General features: G+C 39.0%; 1 protein-coding gene across 4 annotated transcripts in view; it reads right to left on the reverse strand.

Moving 5' to 3' along the window:
- Nucleotides 1-24343, reverse strand: part of pms1 (PMS1 homolog 1, mismatch repair system component) — an 89647-nt gene that overhangs the window by 42343 nt on the left and 22961 nt on the right. For all 4 annotated transcript variants that reach the window (XM_012970377.3, XM_012970376.3, XM_031892621.1 and 1 more), the window contains 1 exon segment: nt 9852-10015. In XM_012970377.3, coding sequence (XP_012825831.2) covers nt 9852-10015 — 164 coding nt within the window.

Genomic DNA, 24343 nt, shown 5'->3' on the forward strand with positions numbered 1-24343 from the left:
TATAGGTATTTACATATTTTGACTTCAGCACCCATCTGTTAAACTGGTTTAGAGTGCGAACACACAGCTTGACTTTTATATATATATATTTATATATTCTTTTTTAATTTTTTTTTTACAGTGTGCCATTATTTTCTCTTGATTTGGGAAACACCAAGCTGTAAAGGTTTTCCTATAACCATAATAACAAAGCTACAATGAAATTTGGATGACCTTAGCACAAAATAAGCCAGACAATAACAACACCTTTATTGTGTTGTACAAAACCATTTGGTCATTGAATAAGTGGTACTTCCTATCCAACTGAAATGCAGGTGTCTTTTATATACACAGTAGTGACTTATGACCTTGCAATGAACTGCAGATTTTCACTAAGAATGCACTGTGAAATCTTTTACAAATTGCCATGACAATAGTTATTACTATTCAGCATGCCTGCTTAAACCTAGAATCCCTTGCCAAGATTTAGAAAAGATACAGGATCAGTCTCTTCGAGTACAAACATTTATTTTAAATCATTTGCAAGTTGCACTTCAATAAAATAAATTTTAGAGGGTTAAAAATAATTCTTTTAATGTATTTCTGGTTGCTTTAATATGAAGTTATAAAATATGTTTATTACAGGAAGGATTGCATTGTTTTGTAAGGGAAAAGATATGCAAAGTAAAAATTAAGTTAAAAGGGGAGCTAAATCAAAATTATAATTTTGCCTTAAGGAAGAAAACGTAATTCCGAGTGACTTCCAAATATAAAGTGATTACATTTTGCATTGGTTTCAAAGATATTTGTAAATGTCATTGCAGAACGAATATCTGGTTGTTCCTTGCTGTTCACTGACTAGTGAGCCTGACTAACAATGTAGCAGAAGCCAGAGTTGCCTTGGCTAAAGGAGTGCTGACAAATGTTACACTGTTTCAAGATTCAGAAACATTAGTACAAGAAAGGACACAGATTCATTCTTCAGTTTACATTCCCTTTAAAGGAGAAGGAAAGGCTAAATCTCTGAGGTTGCCAAATGTAAGGCACCCCAAGTGATTGTAATTGCTTTCCTGATACTCCTGGCCAGTTCTCCTGTTAGGAGCAAACTGCACCAGCCCAGGGTATATGTGAAAGAGCGTTTCTCTCCTCCTGTCTTCTTTCTTCAGAATCCTGGGGCGATTGAGCGAAAAAGACAGATTTGTTATTAAAGCTTGTTTTCACACTACTGTGCATGCGTGGAGAAGCAGGGAGAAGGACCACTAGCTCGCATACACAGTTATCTCCTAACAGGAGCACTGGCCAGGGGTGGGTTTCAGGTAAGTGTAACTTTGTCTCCTTTTACCTATTGCCTGCTACAGATGGTACATTTTTTGATCTGTGGCACTTCCAGGTTTAAATGTGGATTGCTGGCTTTAGAAGACAACAATCTGCATCTATCTCCTCCAGCAGCCCCATGCATAAAGTCTATGGTCAGTTCTGTGTGTGGCATATGTAGTATCAGGCCTTTAATTAGACCCATGAAGTAGGCCTCAAATTGTTTTGGACATCCTGGTATGCATAAAGTTTTGGAATATGAAATGTCCATTTGCCATATTTTCAGTAAACAATTCTGATTTTTTAAAATTCTTTCCTTTTTCACCGTAAGGATAAAATAGTATTGTACCGTGTACTTAACCCTAACTAAGCATAATGCATAGATATTAGTGGCAAAAATTCTATTGGTAGGGCACATGCGCGGTGCCGCAGACAAATCTAATGTGAGCTTTGTGTCTCGGCACCCTTTCTCGGCAAACTTTAGCAAACTTTAGCCCAATTCAAAACTAGGAGAACAACAGAAAGCACCCTAGAGAATATGGCACCGTGATCATCCAAGAAAAAAAGTGAATCCTCAGAACACTTACAAACTGCATCACCAGCATCGCAGACCTCAACGGAACAAGACACGCCAGCATCTCCGCAGGTTGACTTACCCCAACTCCTGCACACAGTGCAGACAATGTTCCATACAGAACTGGCCGCAGTGGTGACCGAGTTCACACAGAGCCCTGGCAAGACCTCGCAGGACATTGTTCCATCATGAAGTCACACGTAACAAAATTCTCGCTGCAGCCCACAAGTATAACTCATCAGATAATCAGATAAGGCAACATTGCCTGCAGAAATCTACGCAGATGTCGCCCCTTCCACTTTGCACAAGCGCAGGGCCATGAGAGATGATACACAAATTCTCCAAAAAGAGAACATCAAATACCACTGGGGCTTTCCCTTTGCCCTACACTGCACCATTCGAAAAGGACCATTGCCAATAGCTGCAATAAGCTACAAACCTACAAATACTCAATTATGGAGACCGAGAATAAACGCTGCCCCACTTCCTGAAACCAAGATACAAGTTAGAAATTCCCTTAAACGGGAACAATGTTATATGATTACTGTTTCTGTGTTACTTTTTTATGGTCTAACTTGATTAAGATTTGCTCATACAGGTATGGGACCCGTTATCCAGAATTCTTGGGACCTGAGGTTTTCCGTATAAGGGGTCTTCTCCTACCTTAAGTCTGCTAATGAAATTTTTAAACAGTAATTAAACCCAATGGAATTGTTTTGGGTCCAATAAGGATTAATTAAATCTTAGTTAGGATAAAGTACAAAATACTGTTTTTATTATTACAGAGAAAAAGGAAACCATTTTTAAAAATGTGAATTATTTGATTAAAATGGAGTCTATGGGAGATGGCCTTTCCATAATTTGGAACTGTCTGGATAATGGGTTTCCGGATAAGGGGTCTGGTACCTGTATTATATTACTTAGAATGTGAAAACCATACCTCAGATTCAGGTGCTCAGCCACACTATAGATTACCCCTACAAAATAATCATGGCATTAACAATAATTGCACATAGGGCAGATTTATCAAAATGTGAGTTTAATACTTAAAAACTCACCCACGTTCTATTCATCCCTAAAGGATTTTTAGAATTGTATTTATCAATGGATGAAAGTTAAAACTCACCATAAAAAAAATCCGCTTCTAAAAATCCCATAGGAATGAACAGAATATGGGTGAGCTATTATGTATTAAGCTCTAAACTCACATTTTGATACATTTGCCCCATAATGTTAAAGGTCTAAATTCGCCACGTAAACTTAAATTAGCACTCTTTAACAACCCCCTTTTTCCTCCGGCTCAACAGAGCAATTTCTCATGGTAGCCTTCCCAAGGTGTAAAATACCTTTACCACCTTACGAATGGTAATACACTAATGACAAGAGACCAACTTACACAAAAATACGAAATCCCTAAGCAGAAATAATACCAAGCCTTGCAGCTGTTACACTTTTTCCATCAAATTCTGAAATCAAAGCAAATAGCTTACACAGCTTTTGAACTTTTTTGCAAAAACCTGGTGGGAATGTCCTATAGCAATGGACCTATGGAAAAAGACTGCAGAGTTACTTTCCCATCTTCTACATGTGGAAATACAAATAAACCCACAAGCGATGCTTCTGGGACATATATTGACAGGATACAATAACTCTGCACAGAAACTGATCCAAGATATATGTATGGCCGTCAGGATACACATTGCAGCTAACTGGAAAAAGGCCACCCTTTCCTACAATACCATATACATATGTATTAATATAATTTAGTTATGTTCACAGCCAAAATTACACATCAATATACCAGAGTGAAGATTTCGCCCTCTGCATAACTCTGCAGAGCAGAGCCCTGAAGTGGAGCAGCCCTAGCATGCCAGTGGGGCAGATGTGCCAGACCCCATCCAGTCCAGGTAAATATTATTTGTCTAGTTGTTTAACAGGTCAATTTAGCATTTTATGCAACGTATTCTTATGTCTATGTACTATTTATAGTACATAGACATAAGAAGCTGGACCCCCATGCCAGTCCTTGTCCATGACACCTGTGCTGCCCTCCAGATGTAAGTGACATCTCTTGCAATTGCACCCCTGGTGTTGAATAAAACAAAAGCAGAATTCTTAGTGACAGGGCGAGCAATGGCAGCTGTAAGGGCTTTTTCATAGTCATAGCTGATAAAGTGAAGGTAGAGTTGCATCAGCAGACGTGGTAATGGGGTGGGTTATGGCTCTGACTGGTCCAGGGCCTTGGCTTGTGTTTTTATTTGCTTAGGTCAATCACATATCTCGGTTTATCTAGTATAAGTATACTGTATACTATGCTTGTTCAAGAAATTATCGAAGAATGAAAAGGTTAACTGAAAGTCCAAAACAGAAGGTAAATAATTTTAGAATGTATAAAAGTAAATTTACATTTTATCATAATGAATTACAAATAATTATCTCTTAATAACTTTAGTAAAACAAAAATGAAAAAATATTTAGTCAATTAAAAAAGCCAGTAAATTATATAATATGAACTCTTTGGCTGATACGTTGGCCCTGAAAATGAGGAGTTAAGTGTCATAAAGCAATTTAAACATTACAGTGTCTTACCTCCCACGTTATTTGGGACAAGAAAACAAATTTTTGTGTCTAATGCTTTTAGCAAGCAACACATACAACTTATGTTTTATGTGGCATAAAAACCCAAACCAGTACTTAAAACTACAAAAAATGCAAAGATTTCATACAAAATTTCAAATACAGACAGGTTGCAATTTACAGCAACTCATCTCCCATCTGGTCTTGAGAAGCAAGAAAACATTATAAATATGAATGCCCCAGGTCTAATGTATACGTTAATACCTCATATGAGCATAATTACCCTACGTACATTGAATGTAGAGACACTAAAATTAATTTAAACACAATATTAAAAATACTGCTTACATATAGCAGCTAACTTAGTAAATAAGCATCACACGTTATCCAAATAATGTAGCTTTTAGAGACCCCAAAATATAATTTCTTTAAAGATCCCAACAATTCAAAATGTGTCCATATGTCTTTGTGCAGACAACTAGCAAACTATAATAAATATATACAGATATCATATACACTATAATATTTATATATATATTAGCAAAACTAGCTATACATTTTAGCTTTAGAGACAAATTCTTGAAATCTTAGGAAAAACCAACGATTATGACAAATATATATATATATATATATATATATATATATAATGATCGTTATAAGATTTCAAGAATTTGTCTCTAAAGCTAATATTTACAGCTAATTTCCATGTGACATTGGTAGCATCAGCGTTCCCCCTACAGCCACAGGCACAGCTATGCTTGCTTTCTAATAGGAGGCAAGAATGCCTCCAATATGAGCGGTGTCAAGTAGAACTATACATAAGTAGTAAGATTTCAATGGCTGCCAAAAAAGTTGTGTGGTAAAAAAAAAAAGGTTCCATGTTACAGAGAAGGTCGCCTCTTGATGCAAGTACCTTTAATGTATGTGATTCTTGCAACTGACTGCTGAAGATTTGCGGTCCTACAACTTTGTCAGTGCTGTAGGAGGTCTTTTACCGCTAATACTGTTACTGTCAACATTTCTATGCTGCCAGGTGCAAAGTCATTAGAGTAATATACATATTGACATTTTGACTCTTAAAAGGCTTGCTCAAGGTGCTTTAAAACATCCTAGTCCCATGCGAGAGGAAGCATATGCACTATGGGGGACTGAAGGTCGGATACCTTGGTAAGCATGGTAAAATATACTTATTAGTAAAAGCTCCCTCATTCAGATCAGCTTTGAAAATTATTGTTTTAGCCTACCTGTTCTTTTCACAAATTGTTGTGCCATTTGGTTAACGGGGAGAGCACTTCTGGTTGGAGTAACCTAGAAGTACTCTCCACATTGAAGAATGATGGTGATCTTTATGGTAAGTAATCACTTTCCACAGTGTCAAACTGTCAACCAGTCAGATTGCTTCCTACAGCTTCTTGGGGCTTCCACCATTCGGACCTATGTCACTACTGACAGTTTTATGAATAGGAGGATGGTATTGCCAAGGGCAATATGGCACACTGAACTGCTTGCACCCCCATTTATTGCATTGGTTCAGAACAATAGCCCAAAGCTTGGAAATTCCTCGTCCAATTTGTACAACCTACATTTTTGTTTTCTGTCAAGAGATATGTGCTCTGCTGCTCCTGGCCATCTTAACGCCTATACTGCTAAAATTAAAGCGGTTTCCGCCCATTCTACATGCATTGGGAAGTGGGAACCAATTGCAAAGAAGTATACATGGCACCCAGGGTGATGTTACTTTTGGGTGTCATGTATATTTGCTTTTGATTGGCTCCTCCTACATGGTAGAAAGCACACCCATCAACCAGTTTAATTACAGCTGCTTCGGGAGCTAAGGGGGGCAGGGCTCCAGTAGAACATATCTCCATAGGTAATGTATATAGCAGAGTATTTTGATGGATTTTATCAGCATTCCTAAACTTAATGGGATGCCTTCTTATACCTTAAAATTTTGGGGATCATTTGTCAAAATTATGCAAATTTACACCGGGGCAGTATCCCATGGCAACCAAACATTTGCTTTCAATGTTCTATTTGCAGCTGCCTGAAATAACCTAATCACTGATTGGTTGCTAGGTGGAAGATTGATTAGTGTTGATATATGAGTCCCACTGTGTGCTATGTGTAGACAGCCAAAATATCATTTATGAAAATAACAAAGCTGTTCTACAGTCATTGCTTGTGCCTGTTGGCTGAATCTGTGTGGGGTTATGAGAGGTAAAGACAGGGCCCGCATCAGCTGAAAACAGGGGAGTGTCCGGTACAGGATTAAACTAGTCTACCAGAGTACGAAATTATTTTTCATGTGGGCTCCAGCCTAGGAGAACGAAGTCCACACTATGGACTTTCACCATGGCCTACAAAAACCTGTAAAATCTGGCACTAACTGCTGTGAGAGTGCGCCCAGATTGGCTGTTTCTATGGCCTAAGGGTACCCAGAGAGCCATGAAAGTCTGTAGAGGTGGCGGGGCTTGCAGGGGGTAGGTGTGGTTTGTGCAGTATGTGGGTGTGTTCAGTATATTATGGGGTATGGCCTGGTATGGAATTTGGTTGGTAATTTTTTTATTGGGTCCACATTCTACTTAGCTGGAAGAATCCAACACCCAGGGGGCATGGGCAGGCAGTGGAGCAATAACTGCAGCCCTCTGAAAGGTAGGGGTGAATAATTTGTCTACTATGTCAATAAACTGCACAGAACATTTTGGGGGTATTCCCCTTTATGCCACCTTTATTCCATCAACTTTATAACAGACGGGTGGCAATCCCCCCTCAGTACTGAGCACCAGAGTGTACCTTTATAACTGAGGTAGAGTGTGTATATGGGAACAATGTACAAAAATACCATCTGCCATTTTGGATTTTGATCATAACATTACAAAGTTGCCACAAGCAACAGTAACATGTGGACCTCTTAGCAAAAGTCACTAAGAAAAAACAGGGGGCTAATTAGAAAAACATTTCAAAATGTACTAGTGGCACACATAAAAAAAGTTTCGTCCCCAATGCAAAATGGCCCCTGTTTTAAAAATTACATGCCTTAATGTTAGCTGGGCTTTAAATTAACAATAAACAATAAATCACCAATTTGTGACGAGAAAAAAAGTGCCTTGAAATTAAAAGACTATTTCTTTATTCAGTATCTATTTGTCACAAGCCAATAACTTAGCATTGTATAGTCTCTCTCCTGCCATAGAAAACTACACAGAACTGCATGTACCTGTACTCTGAGATGTAGCCATAATTCTGCCTATCATAAATCCACAGCAACTTATCTGTGAAGCTATGTCCTGCTGACACAAGATTCGATCCTCAAGTAAATGCTGACCTACGGCTGCACTGACAGCTTCCCCATCAAGATTCCGAAGTCACAGATGGAATTGCAACCCAGTGTTGAACTTTGTGCTCGTTCAGCTTCTTGGCACCTTATGTGCACCAGCGCCTGCAGTTACCATATGATTTATATTACTAATATTCAAACCATCCTTGTCCTGCTTTGCCAAAATCCACTTTATGTTTTTTTCCTCTCATTGGTGCACCTGTAGGCATACTCGCCTTTACACCGTCAGAATAACATAAAAACATAATGTAGCATCACAACTCAGCAATGACCTCTAATGTTTAAAAGCAAGAACTGCAAACTATACTAAATGTTAACCTTTTCCAAAATATAAAAATCCAACGTTAATAGAAAATTATGTTTTGCTGTATATTTGAGGACTGTTGTAAATCTTACATGGTTTGGCCCCCTTTTTTACCACATAATATCAGGAGAAAAAGCTAAAAGCTTTCTCAGTTCAAAGATTTAAGACTTAATTTTAAAAGGAAAGCTTTTAGAGGGGGAAATAAGGGATAGTATACTTGAATACACTGCAAATCACAATACTGTGCCAGCATGGTTTTATGTGTATTAGATCTTGCCAGACTAATTTAGTTGCCTTTTATAAGGAGGTGAGCAGGCCGTTGATGCTGGGATGGCAGTGGATGTCATCTAATTAGACTTTGCTAAAGCGTTTGATACAGTACCTTACAGAAAGTTAATGATAAAATTTAGGAATATTGGCCTAGAACATAATATTTATAATTGGACAGAAAACTGGCTGAAGGATAAATTAAAGAGTGGTGGTAAATGGAACACTTTCTAATTGGGTCAGTGTTGTTAGTGGAGTACCGCAGGGGTCAGTCCTTGATCCTTTGCTTTTAAACTTGTTTTTAAACAGTTATTAAATGACCTAGAGGTGGGAATTGAAAGTACTGTTTCTATTTTTGGAGACAATACTACATTGTGCAAAAATATAAGTTTTGCCACTTTGCAGAGCGATTTGACAAGTGCAAAGTTATGCACTTTGGTACAAATAATATAAATGTGAGTTATACACTAAGGGGCACATTTACTAAGCAATTATGAGATAAAGTTGGATTTTTTCTTACTTCTAGATAATTTCGAGACATACAAGTGGGTTTTCACCAGAACTCGATTTTTTTGTTATTATTCCCAGAAACTGATATGTTGCTTCATGGTACATGTCAAGGCACTTATGTCCTTTCAACCAGTTCTGCTAGCATTACTGACAAATTATTCTTTTTCAGATCTGGTTGACCTCTTCAAAATGGTTTGAGGGAAAACCTAAAATCAGGGTATGTATGTTTCACTCTAGTATGATGCTACTAATGCACAAAGGACCTAAATATATGGCAAGCAGAGATCCCAAAATAAAAATAGGAATTTTTATGGCTCAGTTACTACAAATGAAGCACCCTGTATGCATTTTTATTGTTTTATAAGAGAACTCAAGACTAAGCAGACCCCAAAAACCATATATTTCTGGAAAGTATTGTACATGTGAATGTGTCGTTTTACTCTAAACTATCAAACTGCAGTTATTTGGAAAACTCCAACTTATCTTTACATATAAATATAAAACTTCCTGGGATTTTCTGAACTTGTTTATACCCAATATGCATTGGATTACTAAGATGTATGGTAGGTGCAGAACTCAAATGAAAATATTGTATACAAGATTTTCATGGCCAAAAATGTGTAATCAAGACAAATGAAGAATGAAAAAATGTTACCACAATCCTATAAAACAAGCAGTGCATTAATTTTTGCATATTAAGATTGTTGGTCAGCATCCTACTAGTTTTAGACTAGTTTAGACTAGTTTTAAAACAAACAATTAAAATCAAATCAAGGCACATATTTGCTAAAGCATCTGATACTATTCTCCACTGATGAACAAACTTATAAATGTGGGCAAGGGAAAAAAAATTGCTGCAATAATTAAAAAAATAGATTGAATTGCCCCTTTGTTCCTTTAAATTGTAGACACAAAACAACTCGGTATTCTGATATACTAATAACCTTATTGAAATATAGGAATAATGATGTAATGGTAAAAATCCTTACCTTATTATTGGTGAACAGAATCCTTAAATTTGGTGTTACGATTCCATAAGCCATCAGTAGCTCCTGGATATTTCTAATCTCCTCTTTACACTTCTTGATTGTAGAATAATATTGCTTTCTTACAGGTAAATTCTTGAACAGTTTATGCACACTGACAGTAGTACCTAAAGTTGTATAGAAATACAGTATCAGCTCTTGCTTTCTGGACTAACTATTCTTCAGGTTTATCCTCAAAACAAGACACTATACAATTTTACACAGTTCATTCTCCTGATATCAGACCAGATTGTTCTTCTGGCAGTCTGAATATATAAGAAACCGACATGCCTCAGCCAGAGCTGAGAGCACAGACAAGCTAGAAACATACAATGATGATATTGTTCAAACACTGGCAAACTTGAAACAGAATACTGACCTTAGAGAGGAGAAGGTACAGCTTAAATACACCTGTGATCACCTAAAAGAGCTTCTGGACACTGGACAGGGCCCACAGATCACTGGCACCAAAGTTTGGTATAGAGAGATGTCCTTACCCATGTTGGATTTGTCAGAATGTGCACTTTCCAAAAATATATATGTAGTCTGGGGCTCTGTTTACAAAACTGAGTTGGCAGGCTAGAAAATTCACCTGCATTACTTTCATTTGGGGTCCATACATACCCCATACGTTGGTACATCTATGCATACTTGGCTGTTCAGGAGACCTCTGGCGTTTACATTTATGGTGATTTGCCATTGTATGTAAAAAAATTTGTGAGATAAATGCTGCAACGTTTCTAGTAGAAATGACTTTAGAAACTCTAAATTTAGGAAAGTTTTGCAGATTGGTACTTTGGTGTAGAAAGGTATCTTTACTCATGTTGGATTTGTCTGAATGTCTGCTTTCCAAAAATATATAGTTTTCATGGATCACCCAAAATTTTTGGCCACACACAAAACTGCCTGTGTGTTTTTCAATTAGGTAAACGTAAGCCATGAAATTATTGTGCACAAGGTATATTTTGGGGTCTGTAAGTGCCATGTACTTTGATAAACCTATGTATATTGGACATCAAACAGTTCGGTAGACCCCTGGTGTTCATATTTAGGGTGTTTTAAATGGTTACCTAATGACCTGTGAGAGAAAATATGGTGCAAAGTGGAAGCTTTGAGGTGATTTTTTGGAAGTTTCATCAAAATTGCCAATTTTAGAAAAGCTTTACGGCTTCATACTTTGGAGTAGAAAGACATGGGTACCCATTTTAGATACAGGGGATTGTGTACTTTCCAAAAATATATGGTTTTCTGGGGTGAATGTATTTTTTCTAACTTTACCCCTTATAAAATGCAGTAAATGTGTTTGTGTTTCAATAGCTAAAATGACAAATGATCGTATGGGGTATCTTCACCTTGGGGCCCCTACATGCCACATACTTAGGTAAACCTATGCACATTGAGCATCAAACTATTCAGTGGACCCCTGGGGTACATAATTACGATGTTTTTTCTTGCTACCTAATAGTATGTGGGAGGTAGGATGCTGCAAAATAAAAGCTTTGAGGTGATCTCATCAAAATCGCCAATTTTAGGAAAGCTTTGCGGTTTGGTACTTTGGAGTAGAAAGACACGGGTACCCATTTTAGATTCCGGGGAATGTGTACTTTGCAAAAAATACATGGTTTTCTTGGGTAAACTTTGTTTTTTGTGGGTTTACCCACCATAAAATGCAGTAAATGTGTTGATTTTGCAGTAACTGAAACAACAGAAAGGATACAGCATATAGTATAGGGAATTTTCATTTTGGGGCCCCTACATGCCATATACTTAGGTAACCCTGAGCATATTCGCTATCAAACTGTTCAGTGGACCCCTGGTATTTATATTTTAGGGTGTTTTATCTTGGTACCTAAAGATATGTGGGAGATTAAAAGCTGAAGATTGGAAGCTTTGAAACGATTTTTCAAAAATGTGGCAAATTTTTATAAAAACTGGTACATTTAGGAAACCATTGCAACTTGGTAACTTGGAGTAGAAAAACAGTTGTGCCTATTCTGGATCCATCAGAATCTGTTGTTTCTAAAAATGCATAGCTTTATAGGGTAAACCTCAGTGGTCCTATAGGGTAATGCTCTAAGTGGTATATTTGGCCTTAAAATCCAAAGTATGCAGCTTTCTGGAGCAGTGCTTTGGAAAGTTACCAGTTTACTGCTGGGACTTTGACCTATACAAGTGAGAAATCCCCATAAAACTATATACATTTGGTATTGGCGCGTTCAAGAGACATTGAACTTTCCAAATCAGTTGTATTTTCCTGCATAAAATAATCCATATTTCTGATATATGTCTTTATATTATGAAAAATATTATTTTTCTTCATTTTTAGACATTTAGAGGCCTTTATCTTGTTACAGAAATGTAATTACACAAACATTCTTGCATATTTTGAAAAAACTTAGGTTGTACCGAAAAAAAACAATATATTATTTTCCCTGGTAAACTAAAAGTACCCTCTTGGAAAGGCCCACTGTCATGATATAGGCCTGTAAGGGTTAATCAAGCAGGCCAAGGTATCCCAAAATCTTCCAGAAATTTGCCAGAAAGAGATATAGAACAGGCCTCTGGTCACTAGGGTCTGGAACCAGCCATGTGTAAAGGCCTCACAACCTGGAATGCCCAACTCTAATCCCTGGCTGATAAGAGCCATGCCATGTGGGGGAGTGAAAGCCCACGTGGGGGTGACTTAGAGTTCACATTGGAACCCATCATAGGTGATGTGGAGGTCACACCATAACCCAAACTCACAAACATTTATTGTCCCAGAACCCATACTATTTATACTAGAGGTACCAAAACCTGAGTATATATTTCATTTAACATTGCCTGTCATACGAGTCCAAACATCGCTGGATTTGGGTTCTCGGTTTGTCAGATAGGAGTATCTGGGCAGGGGCAGGGGGGAGTGTCCAGTTACCTGATCCCCTGCAAACTGGGATAAATAGTCAGCTCTTCTGACTATACTCTGATATTCTGTGGAGGACCAATTTCTATTGGAAGTTTATCCTGTGGTTTCCCCTTGCCTCCAGGACTAGAAGGACTTTGCTTGGTATAGTATAGGACTTCTATATTTTTCCCTTTCATTTTAAAACTGTTTGTACTTGTTTTATCGTATGTCCTTTTTTGTAACATCTTGTTTTAAACTTGCACTGTTATACTTTTTATAATATTAAATATAAAATTTAATAAGTTTGTCCTTGATGCTCTAAAACGTACCTAACCTCCGAGTGTGTAACTGTGTTGTGTGCCTTAGCCCTCTGTATGCTGTGTGCTGATTAACCCTTTGACTGCTGGTAAGGAGAGTGTGTGTGTCGGTTCTTTACATTAACCCTTTCTCTACGAGTGTGCTTGGCATCTCTCATCGCCAGTGTAAGAAGTATGAGAGTGGTGGCAGCAAGTTGTGTATGAGTTTGTGAGCGTTGGTTGGTCTTTGGGGTGCTGTGATGCTAGTCTGACCTGTGTGTCAGGTGTGTGAGACTGAGCAGGGGACCCTCTAGACAGCCACGCCTAAAGTCACGTGCGTCTGAAGTGGCGTAATCGTGACACCCACAAAGTGAAAGAGTGCCACTGGGCATATTCATCTCTCCTGGTGTAGATTCCAAGATGGTTTTCTGGCAATGGAATACCGGCATGCTCTGAGGACCGGGATTTAATACCTGATTATAGGGCTTGCACTCTAAATTGCCTTTGCTGAGCTACAGATCCTGACTCTGCTATCCTATCCTGTTTACTCCGTTTGCTGCCAGCCCTGACCTTTGACTGAATTTAACTAACAGACTCTCTAAGCGCTTCGGATATCTTGCTTGTACTTACCATGCTTGTCAGTACTCCAATTTCTCCTTGGCCCCAACTCAACCCAGTTAAGGGCCATATAGGCCTTGACAGTCAGGACTGCTGGCTGAACCAGCAGTTCAGTGAACAGTCTAAGGATCGAATCAAATAAAGATCCTGACAACTCAATTCTAACTGGTCTAGAACCCAGATTAAACACGTAAGAAAGTAAACACTATTTGTACAGCGCTGTGAAATATGTTGGTACATAATCATAGTAATAATGTTAAATCTTCTAAAGATGCCCAGTTCTAACTAACTTTGGAAACATATTTATAAAGTCATAAAATAAGTCACACCCATTTTATTAGATACAGCAAAATTACAGCAGCAATGGAGAGCAAAAACTCAATCAACCCCATGACAATTTATTCTAAATAAAAAATAATAAATAACATCCTTAACCCTTTAAGTGCTAGCAGAATTTCACATTTCAGTTCCCCTCAGTGCCTGATGTTTTGTAAATATTTTGTTAACTTTTTCACTTTAGGGGCATTTACTAGGGGGGTTAACTTAAAGGAGAATGCAAGTCAAAATTTAAAAAGCATACTGCCCAATAGTCCTCCTATTGTTTAGTAAAAACGCCACACTTTTGGCTCACCTAATCAAATATTTACTCAGTCACACTTACTTCACATTTTCTAGAACAGGCAGCCATCTCTAAAAAGGTATTCTCCCTTCCTTTCCCTCCTTGCTTCATACTGCACATGTGTTTCATTCCCTCCCCCCCTCCCCTCTGCCAGATCCGCTTCTGATTGGCTGGTGGGCATGTGTAGCTCAGAACAGGAGACAGGATCAAGTTACACACATGCTCAGAGAATAGGAAGCCTGCCGCTGGCACCTACAGGAAGGGAAGAGAGATTTCAGTGATGTCACTGTAGTCTTCACACTGCTGCAGGCTGCCAGCACCATATCTCAGAAAAGCAAGCAGGGATCTGGGAATTTAGATATGCAGTAAGTACTTAAAGAATGCCTTTAGACTTACTTTTAATTTATATTAACCTTTCATTGTTCTTTAAGCAGGCAAAATATATATTATTTTTTTCAGGAGAACCTGTTTTCTGCCTGAGTTTTTGTGTATTATCCCTTCTGGAACAAGATTTAGCAAATACCAAAAAGACAAAGATAAATTGCTATATTACATAATATTAGCATGTATAACAGAAAAATATTTTATTTTATGGACAAAAATTCAACTGATTCAGAAAGCCTCCTGTCTCCATGCCAATACCTAATATGTATAGTTTTATGGAGATTTCTGACTTCTATAGATCAAAAACTCCCAGCAGTAAATTACCAAATGTCTTTTTAACTCCTAAGTACCAAACAGCAATACTTTTCTGAACTTAGCAGTTTCTATAAAAAATTATTAAAACTCCTACTCCTGATTGACTCTCAAATCTACTGGAACCCTATTTATTCCGGACTTTTAAAACTGCAGCAGCTTCCAGGATTCCCTAAGTATCACTCCACAACATCTGGCGTTCTCTTCCAACTTCACGGAAAACTGCTTAAACGGGGAAATCCTACCCTACCACTGATCGACAAAATGACAATACCGTGCAGTTCTCTTAAAGCTATGCAGTGTGGACATCCTCACACACTAGTTACCCCAATTATTTTTCTGGGTTTGGGTCTACTTCAGAGTTCTAGTGCAACGGTAGCTATTTGTTACCTTTGGATTACACCACAGTTTCTACTACATTTCTAAGTTTTTCTATGCTTTTAATGAGCGTGGACATGCTCTCCAAAAGCTTCTATAATAATCTTACAGTTTTGGGACTAGACCCAATTAGGATGGGAAGGTGGGCTAGGGATTCTTGGTTGGGGATGTTTTTTGTTTGTCTATAATACCAGCTTCCAGGTCTATATACCTTGTACGGTAATTTCCTATTACTGTGATACAATGATGGACATCGCTCAAAGCAGCATTAATATTATATCTGACACAATATGGCTAAGATAACAGTGACCCCTTGCAACATAGGACAACTTAACTCAAAATGTTTACTTATTTGAAGAGATATCCACCCTCTATTCTCCTACTCCAGGAGACTAGAAACATTCTAGCCCTTAAAAAATCATGGGTGGGTTGGCACTACCACTCCACCTACTCCTCCTACTGGAGAGGAGTCTCCATATTAATACACAAAGGGGTACCATTTGAATTGATCAAATTACATACAGACTACTAAGGCATATATATGATTCTACATGGTCTCCTGGCACATAAGCCTATAATGATTATTAATATATGAATACCACTGCCATTTGCAATGTCCGTCCTAGATTAAATGGTCTCCAAAGATTCAATGGTCTCCCCACAAGCCCATTTCTTATCATTGGAGACTTCAGTAACTGTATAAATCCCCTCCTTGGATAGGTCCAAAACAGAATAAGCACATATACCAAACTTGCACTATGGGTTGATGCACTCTATCTAACGGCAGTTCGGAGGTGTAAAAACCCAAGAGCAAAAGGTATTTTCCTGTCACTCTCTTACTCACAAGTCCCTTTCAAGAATTGACCTAGCTTTTACCACTGTAGATCTCTTGCCCATCAGACTATTCCCCACTTATGCTTTCTCTCTGCTGGAATTTATCTCCTTTGAATAGGCTGTGGCAATTGAGTCCAATGTGGCTTAAAAATGATACATTTGCTGCCCAGAACCAAAAAGCCTATATAGAATATTGGAAATTGAAAGATAACCTCAGTGCACCAATAGTACGGTGGAATGCCTCTAAGGCAGTTATGAGGTGAATTAACAGCAGTAATATCTCAGGTGAGAGAGGGGAAAAAGCAACAATTAAAAGAAGCAGAGAGAAACCATATATTAGCTGAAACTACACACACACTCAAAATCCTACAGCACACAAATGAACAGCTCCTATCCTCAAGGAACTCCTTTAATCGTGCTACGATATCATAACTAGGACGGCAGTACTGTACCCAACTCAGCGTATTTTTAAACAAGGGGACAAAATCAGTAAAATGACAGTAAATTACTAGCCTACTTACCAAACCTCAAAGTCACTACACAGATGTATCCCACTTTGAAGATGGCACATTTGCCACAGAACCTCAATCAATTGCACAGCATGTCACTTCCTATTACAAAAACTTATACACAACTACAGTTACTTACTCGAAGACACAACTTACACAATATTTATCAAGCATCCCCATCCCAAAACTAACCTTACAAGATAAGGCCTGTTTAGATGCCCCCATCACAAAGCAGGAAATTGCTTCTGCGATTGACACCCTCCCTCCTAATAAGACACATGGTCCTGATGGCAGGGCCGGATTTATAATTGGTGCCCCACCCGCCCCCCACACACGTGTTGTAGCTCACCTACTCCCCACCGGTGGTTTGTCCCTGAGGAAGAGCACAGTTGGTGCTCGAAACGTTGGAACTTTTTTCCAAATAAACGTATTATTTTTTGCAAAGTCCCTGTGTGTGCGACTCACTGTCTATATTTATATATATATATATATATATATATATATATATATATATATATATATATATATATATATTTCATAAATACTAAAACATTTGCTGAGAATACGCTCCTACTCTTGAAAAAGCTTCTACTTGTGCCTGCACCGGAAAACATTGAATACATTTGGATATCTGCCAAAAAACCTGAGACTTTGCATTTTATCAGATATTGGCTACACGAGCCTGCACCTGAGCATATTCAGTGCTTCCTGGTGCAGGCACAAGGAAGAGAATTTTACAGTAGCAGAGTGTATTATTGGCAACCGTTTTTCGGCTTCCTGAGAATACGTGTGGCATTAGCCTGAACATCTGTGAGTGAAGTGCAAGCTGCTGTGAGAGAGCACAAGAACTGTGGTTGATCGGGTTGACACATTATTGGGAGGGGCTGGGCATGACCCGGCTGTCTTGGTACATATTGGTACTAACGACAAAATGAACGGTAGGTGGGGGACCTTAAAGAGTGAGTTCAGGGATCTAGGCTCTAAGATTAAGCAAAGGTCCTCCAATGTAATTTTTTCGGAAATGTTGCCGGTGCCACGTGCAAGTTTAGGGAGACAGCGGGAGCTTAGGGAGATAAATGCGTGGCTAAAGTCTTGGTGTATTAAGGAAGGGTTTGGGTTCCTAGAGCACTGGGCTGACTATTCCTTGGGGTACAATCTATACAGCCGTGACGGATTGCACCTCAATGGAAGGGGGTCTGCTGTGCTAGGGGAGAGAATGGTTAAGAGGTTGGAGAAGTGTTAAAACTAGACAAGGGGGGGGGGTTAGCTAGAGTTCTATAGGAAAGTTAGTGTAGACGGGGCAAGGGGACTAGCAAAGGGTTGTGGGGGAGGAGTGAGGGGGGCATATAGTTCAACAGATAAGGAGCTTCCGTTACAAGGAAAACAGTCTAATATTTGCCTTAGCTCTAACTCTCCGTTGGCTAATGTAAACATCAGAGGGAGAAGTAGTAATCTCCGCTGCATGCTGGCTAATGCGCGAAGCTTGTCAGGTAAATTAGGGGAGCTGCAAGCTATTGCATGTATTGAAAATTATGATTTAATTGGTATCACTGAGACCTGGTGGGATGATAAATGCGACTGGGCTGTGAATTTAAATGGTTATACACTTTTTAGGAGGGACAGAGAGATTAAAAAGGGTGGAGGGGTTTGTCTTTATGTAAAGTCAGATTTAAAGCCATGTAATAAAGACATTACCACAACATGAAAACGTTGAATCTCTTTGGGTAGAAATTTCAGTAGGGCTGAAGGTCACAAAGAAAATGATCATTGGTGTATGCTATAAACCACCCCATATAGATGAGGGGGATGAGACCCAGCTATTGTTGCAAATGGAGGAGGCTTCAAATCTGGGTCAAGTTGTTATTATGGGGGATTTTAATTATCCGGACATTGACTGGAGTAATGGGGTGGCTAAGTCAGAAAAAGCTAGTAGGTTTGTAAATATGCTAAACGACAACTTTTTATTTGAGGCGGTTCAAGAACTTACTAGAAATGACTCTATTTTGGACCTGGTGATATCTAATAATACTGAACTCATCTCTAACATTTGTGTGGGTGAGCATTTGGGGAACAGTGATCACAACATGGTCTCCTTTGAGATAATGCTGCAGAGATAGCTTTATAAGGGAGTAACTAAAACGCTCAATTTTAGACGTGCAGACTTTGCCAGTATAAGGGCATCTCTGCAATGTGTCAACTGGGAAAGGCTTTTCATAGGGTTATACAATGGGAAAAATATTTACACCAGCACACCCTTACCTCCTCCAGAGAATTACTACTTGGTGCACAGCCTAGAGAGTCGGCACTCTCCACACAGTCCGGTCAAAATATTTCAGCCAGCACAACAAGTAAAGTGCAAGCAGGGCTTAGCCCCTGCGTGTTTTTTTTCATGGGGTTAGACACAGAAGGAAAATGGAACATCTTTAAAACATTGCTTTGCAAGTATACACAACAGTATATTCCCCTTGTAAGCAAGGAGAGGCATCGCAAAGCAAAACCTTTATGGCTGAATAAAAGTGTTAGTGTCGAGGTTGGTAAGAAAAAACGTGCTTTTAAAGCATTCAAGTTAGCTGGGACAGCAGAAACTTTCATCAGGTACAAGGAAGCAAAAAAGCATGCAAAAAAGCTATCAGGCAAGCTAAAATAGAGATGGAAAGGGATAATGCAGCTAGGAGTAAAAAGAATCCAAAATTATTTTTTAATTATGTGAATAGTAAAAAAATGAAGCAAGAAGGGGTGGGAACCTTATTATCAAGTTGGTTGATGAGAATGGGGAAAAAGCAGAAATTTTGAACTAAATAATGAAGGCTTCTCTTTTAATATGCCCAGTTCTAGTAATTTAGCTACTGACGCATGGGTCACTCGGGAGGAGATTCAAAAGAGACTTGAACATGTAAAGGTAAACAAAGGTCCAGGACCGGATGGGATTCATCCCAGGGTATTAAATGAGCTGAGCGCTGTGATTGCCAAACCTCTTCACTTAATTTTTCAGGATTCGTTGAGGTCTGGCATGGTGCCGAGAGACTGGCGGATTGCTAATGTGGTGCCGTTATTTAAAAAGGGATCCCGTTCTCAGCCTGAAAACTATAGGCCTGTTAGTCTAACATCAGTAGTAGGAAAACTTTTGGAAGGGGTAATAAGGGATAGGGTACTTGAATACATTGCAGTTCACAATACTATTAGTTTGTGCCAGCATGGTTTTATACGTAACAGATCTTGCCAGACTAGTTTAGTCGCCTTTTATGAGGAGGTGAGTAGGAACCTCGATGCTGGATTAGCAGTTGATGTCATCTACTTGGACTTTGCTAAAGCGTTTGATACAGTACCTCACAGAAGGTTAATAATCAAATTAAGGAATATTGGCCTAGAACATAATATTTGTAATTGGATAGAGAACTGGCTGAAGGATAGATTACAAAGAGTGGTGGTAAATGGAACATTTTCTAATTGGACCAGTGTGGTTAGCGGAGTACCCAACCACTTAGATTGTAAGCTCTACGGGGCAGGGACCTCCCTCCTACTGTGTCTCATACCACATGGCACTTATATATATATATATATTTATTGTATTTATTTATTATATCACTTGTCCTCCCTGTGTGTAATTTTGTATTCTGTAAGATTGTACAGCGCTGCGTACCCTTGTGGCGCTTTATAAATAAAGTTATACATACATACATACATACATACATAGGGGTCAGCCCTTGGTCCTTTGCTTTTTAACTTGTTTATTAATGACCTGGAGGTGGGCACAAAATTGATGACACAAAATTGTGCAAAACTATAAGTTCCATGCAGGATGCTGCCGCTTTGCAGAGCGATTTGACAAAATTGGAAAACTGGGCAGCAAACTGGAAAATGAGGTTCATGTTGATAAGTGCAAAGTTATGCATTTTGGTAGAAATAATATAAACGCAAACTATCTACTGAATGGTAGTGTGTTGGGGGTATCCTTAATGGAGAAGGATCTAGGGGTTTTTGTAGATAACAAGTTGTCTAATTACAGGCAGTGTCATTCTGTGGCTACTAAAGCAAATAAAGTGCTGTCTTGTATAAAAAAGGGCATTGACTCAAGGGATGAAAACATAATTTTGCCTCTTTATATGTCCCTGGAAGGCCTCACCTTGAGTATGCAGTGCAGTTTTGGGCTCCAGTCCTTAAGAAGGATATTAATGAGCTGGAGAGAGTGCAGAGACTGCAACTAAACTGGTAAAGGGGATGGAAGATTTAAACTATGAGGTTAGACTGTCGAGGTTGGGGTTGTTTTCTCTGGAAAAGAGGGGACATGATTACTCTGTACAAGTACATTAGAGGGGATTATAGGCAGATGGGGGATGTTCTTTTTTCCCATAAAAACAATCAACGCACAAGAGGTCACCCCTTTAGATTAGAGAAACGGAGCTTCCATTTGAAGCAGCGTAGGTGGTTTTTCACGGTGAGGGCAGTGAGGTTGTGGAATGCCCTTCCTAGAGATGTGGTAATGGCAGATTCTGTTAATGCCTTTAAGTGGGGCCTGGATGAGTTCTTGAACAATCAGAATATCCAAGGCTATTGTGATACTAATATCTACAGTTAGTATTAGTGGTTGTATATATAGTTTAAGTATGTGAGAGTGTATAGATTGGTAGGGGTGGGTTGTGTGTGCTGGGTTTACTTGGATGGGTTGAACTTGATGGACTCTGGTCTTTTTTCAACCCTATGTAACTTTGTGAAATTAATTTTCATTTTGGTGTATTGGATAACTGTGTCTTAATTTTGTTCCCAGTCAGAGACTGTGCTAAGTGATGAACACCTTAGTTGCTAGGAGCAAAAGATTATAGAGGATAATTATTTGTTGGAGATGACAGGCATTAGGTATTAAACCCAGGACCCATGTCCAGATGCACCAGAGAAGTAGGAGTATAAAGGAACAGAGACAGAAACCACCGCCTGTCAACTGTACCCAGCGATCACTGAACTTCAGTGTGTAAATGTGATCATCATGTGGAGCAGATCATATCGCCCACAGAGGCAATGCCCAGTCAATGCCCTTCTCAATGCAGAAGTTGGTCAAGCGTGTTCAATTAGCGTACCAAATTGTAGGGAGCGTGGGGCGCACTGTTGCCTAGTTACCATGTATACAACGCACCCCAGCTGGCAACAGGAGCGCAAGTTAGACGTGCCCAATAGGCAACCAACACAAATATCTAGGTTCGGCTGGCAGACAATGAGGAGTGCAAGGGTCCTGCATCGGTCCCTGACGATCTGCGGGAGATGAAGTGCAACAAGTGACGCCAGCAGGCTACACGGGGTGGTGGAGAGCGCGTCCGGGCGCAACTACAACTCTTACGTGTCCAATTCTAGTTAATGCAAACCGCCTTCAAAAAGGACCTGGACTTATAGGGCCAATTGGAAAGGCCCGCAGTAACACTCCAGGGATGTTCATAAGAACAATAAGGACCCACAAAGCAAGCCCATAAAAAATTTCACATGTCACTAAAGTGTACCGAACCACCAGATCTACTGTATATAAAATGGTAACATCGCCAGCCCCCGCTCCTACAGAGATTTATGGCCCATAAATAGATAGTGACAGTTGGCACATCCCCTGGTTTACTCCATTAGACTATATATTACAGACATTGATGTATATAGTTCAGCAGAAGTGGATAGGTCAATAGCCACCTGGTGCGAGCCTGCCATGTAATATGGTCCTAGATTTTGGGTTACAGGTAGACTTGTCGATAACTTTCTTTTGTATCAAGTCCCTGTGTATGTGGTGCTCTTTTTATAATATGTATATATATTATAAACAGAAGTTTAGTTTCTCAGTAAAGAAAACAAGTCAGTCTCACTAATAAAGCATCTGGCCCTTTTCAAAAGACCCCGTAACCAAAATTAAGACAAAGCTATCCAATACACCAAAATGAAAATTACTTTCACACTTCTTGTGCTCGCTCACAGCAGCTTGCACTTCACTCCCAAATCTTCAGGCTAATGCCACACGTATTCTCAGGAAGCCGAAAACCGCTTGCCAATAATACACCCTGCTACTGTAAAATTCTCTTCCTTGTGCCTGTACCAGGAAGCACTGAATATGCTCAGGTGCAGGCTTGTGTAGCCAATATCTGCTGAAAATGCAAAGTCTTAGGTTTTTTGGCAGATATCGGCTTTGTGTGCCTGCACACAAATGTATTTAATGTTTCCCAGTGCAGGCACAAGTAGAAGCTTTTTCAAGAGTAGGAGCGTATTCTCAGCAAATGTTTTAGTCCTGCAGCAGGCAGTTCTTTTTTTGGGCCAGGTAAGTTGTTCCACACTTATTTTGGAGCACTCCTCTCTGTGACAGCATATGTACGTATATATTCATACCTAGGTATGAAATATATATATATATATATATATATGTTATGTACATTGTTTTAGGAAGGTGATTGAATATCTTTCTTTCTACAGGATTTTAACAGAACATTGTGACACAAGCTTTTATGATACACTAGTGACACCGTATGGTGAGATTGGATATCACTTAAAGTCATATGAAAAAGTTTGGGAACCCCTCTCAGCCTGCATAATAATTTACTCCACTTTCAACAAAAAAGATAAGTGGTAGGTCTTTCATTTCCCAGGAACAACCGACTACTGGGGTGTTTTCTGAACAAAGATTTTTAGTGAAGCAGTATTTAGTTGAATGAAATTCAATCAAATGTGAAAAACTGACTGTGCTAATATGTGGGTACTCTGGGTAATTTTGCTAATTTGAATGCATGTAACTGCTTAGTACTGGCAACATCAAATTGGCTGGATTAGCTTAAGCCTTGAATTTCACAGGCAGGTGTGTCCAATCATGAGAAAAGGTATTTAAGGTGGCCAACTGCAAGTTGTGCTTCTGTTTACAAACATAGCAAAAAGCGCTTTGCATGGAGGAAGAAGATCACCTGCTACCTACTGTCAAATTTGGTGAAGGTTCCATCATGCTGTGGGTCTGTGTGGCTAGTTCAGGGACTGGGGCCCTTGTTAGTCGAGGGTCAAATGAATTCAACACAATATCAACAAATTTTTCATGATAATGTTCAAGCATCACAAAGGTGAAGTTACGCAAGGGTTGAATATTCCAAAAAGACAATGACCCTAAAAACAGTTCAAAATCTACAAAGGCATTTATGCAGAGGGAAAAGTACAATATTCTGGAATGGCCATTTGAATTTACAAATGATAGAAATGATGGATTATGATGGTTAATTGTGTAATTGTATGGTGATCTGGATTGGGCACTTACTGTTTTGTATTTTTTGTGTATATTTAAAAGGACAAAGAAAATCATTTTGGCATTTTACTGCCAATAGATTCACCACATTAGTGCCACCTAGAACACTATAATTATTCTGCAGAAAGTATTACAATGCTTGAGTAAAGAGCCCTAGAAGCTTTCTCTGTTTGCTTAAGATTGCAGCTGCCATTTTAGCTCTGTCTTCATAACTTCCTGTTTTCATGTTAGACATTATAGCTCAGATCACACATTCCTAAGGGTAGGGGGAGTGAGTTTTTTAAATTCTTATGGGAGGGGGGAGCAGGAGAGGGGAGAGAGGAGAGAACTGCGCAGACTCTGGCCATGGGAATGAAGGATTTTTCTGAGAGAGGAAGTC

The sequence above is a fragment of the Xenopus tropicalis genome, chromosome 9 (assembly GCF_000004195.4).
Source record: "Xenopus tropicalis strain Nigerian chromosome 9, UCB_Xtro_10.0, whole genome shotgun sequence".
NCBI classification, from domain to species: domain Eukaryota; kingdom Metazoa; phylum Chordata; class Amphibia; order Anura; family Pipidae; genus Xenopus; species Xenopus tropicalis.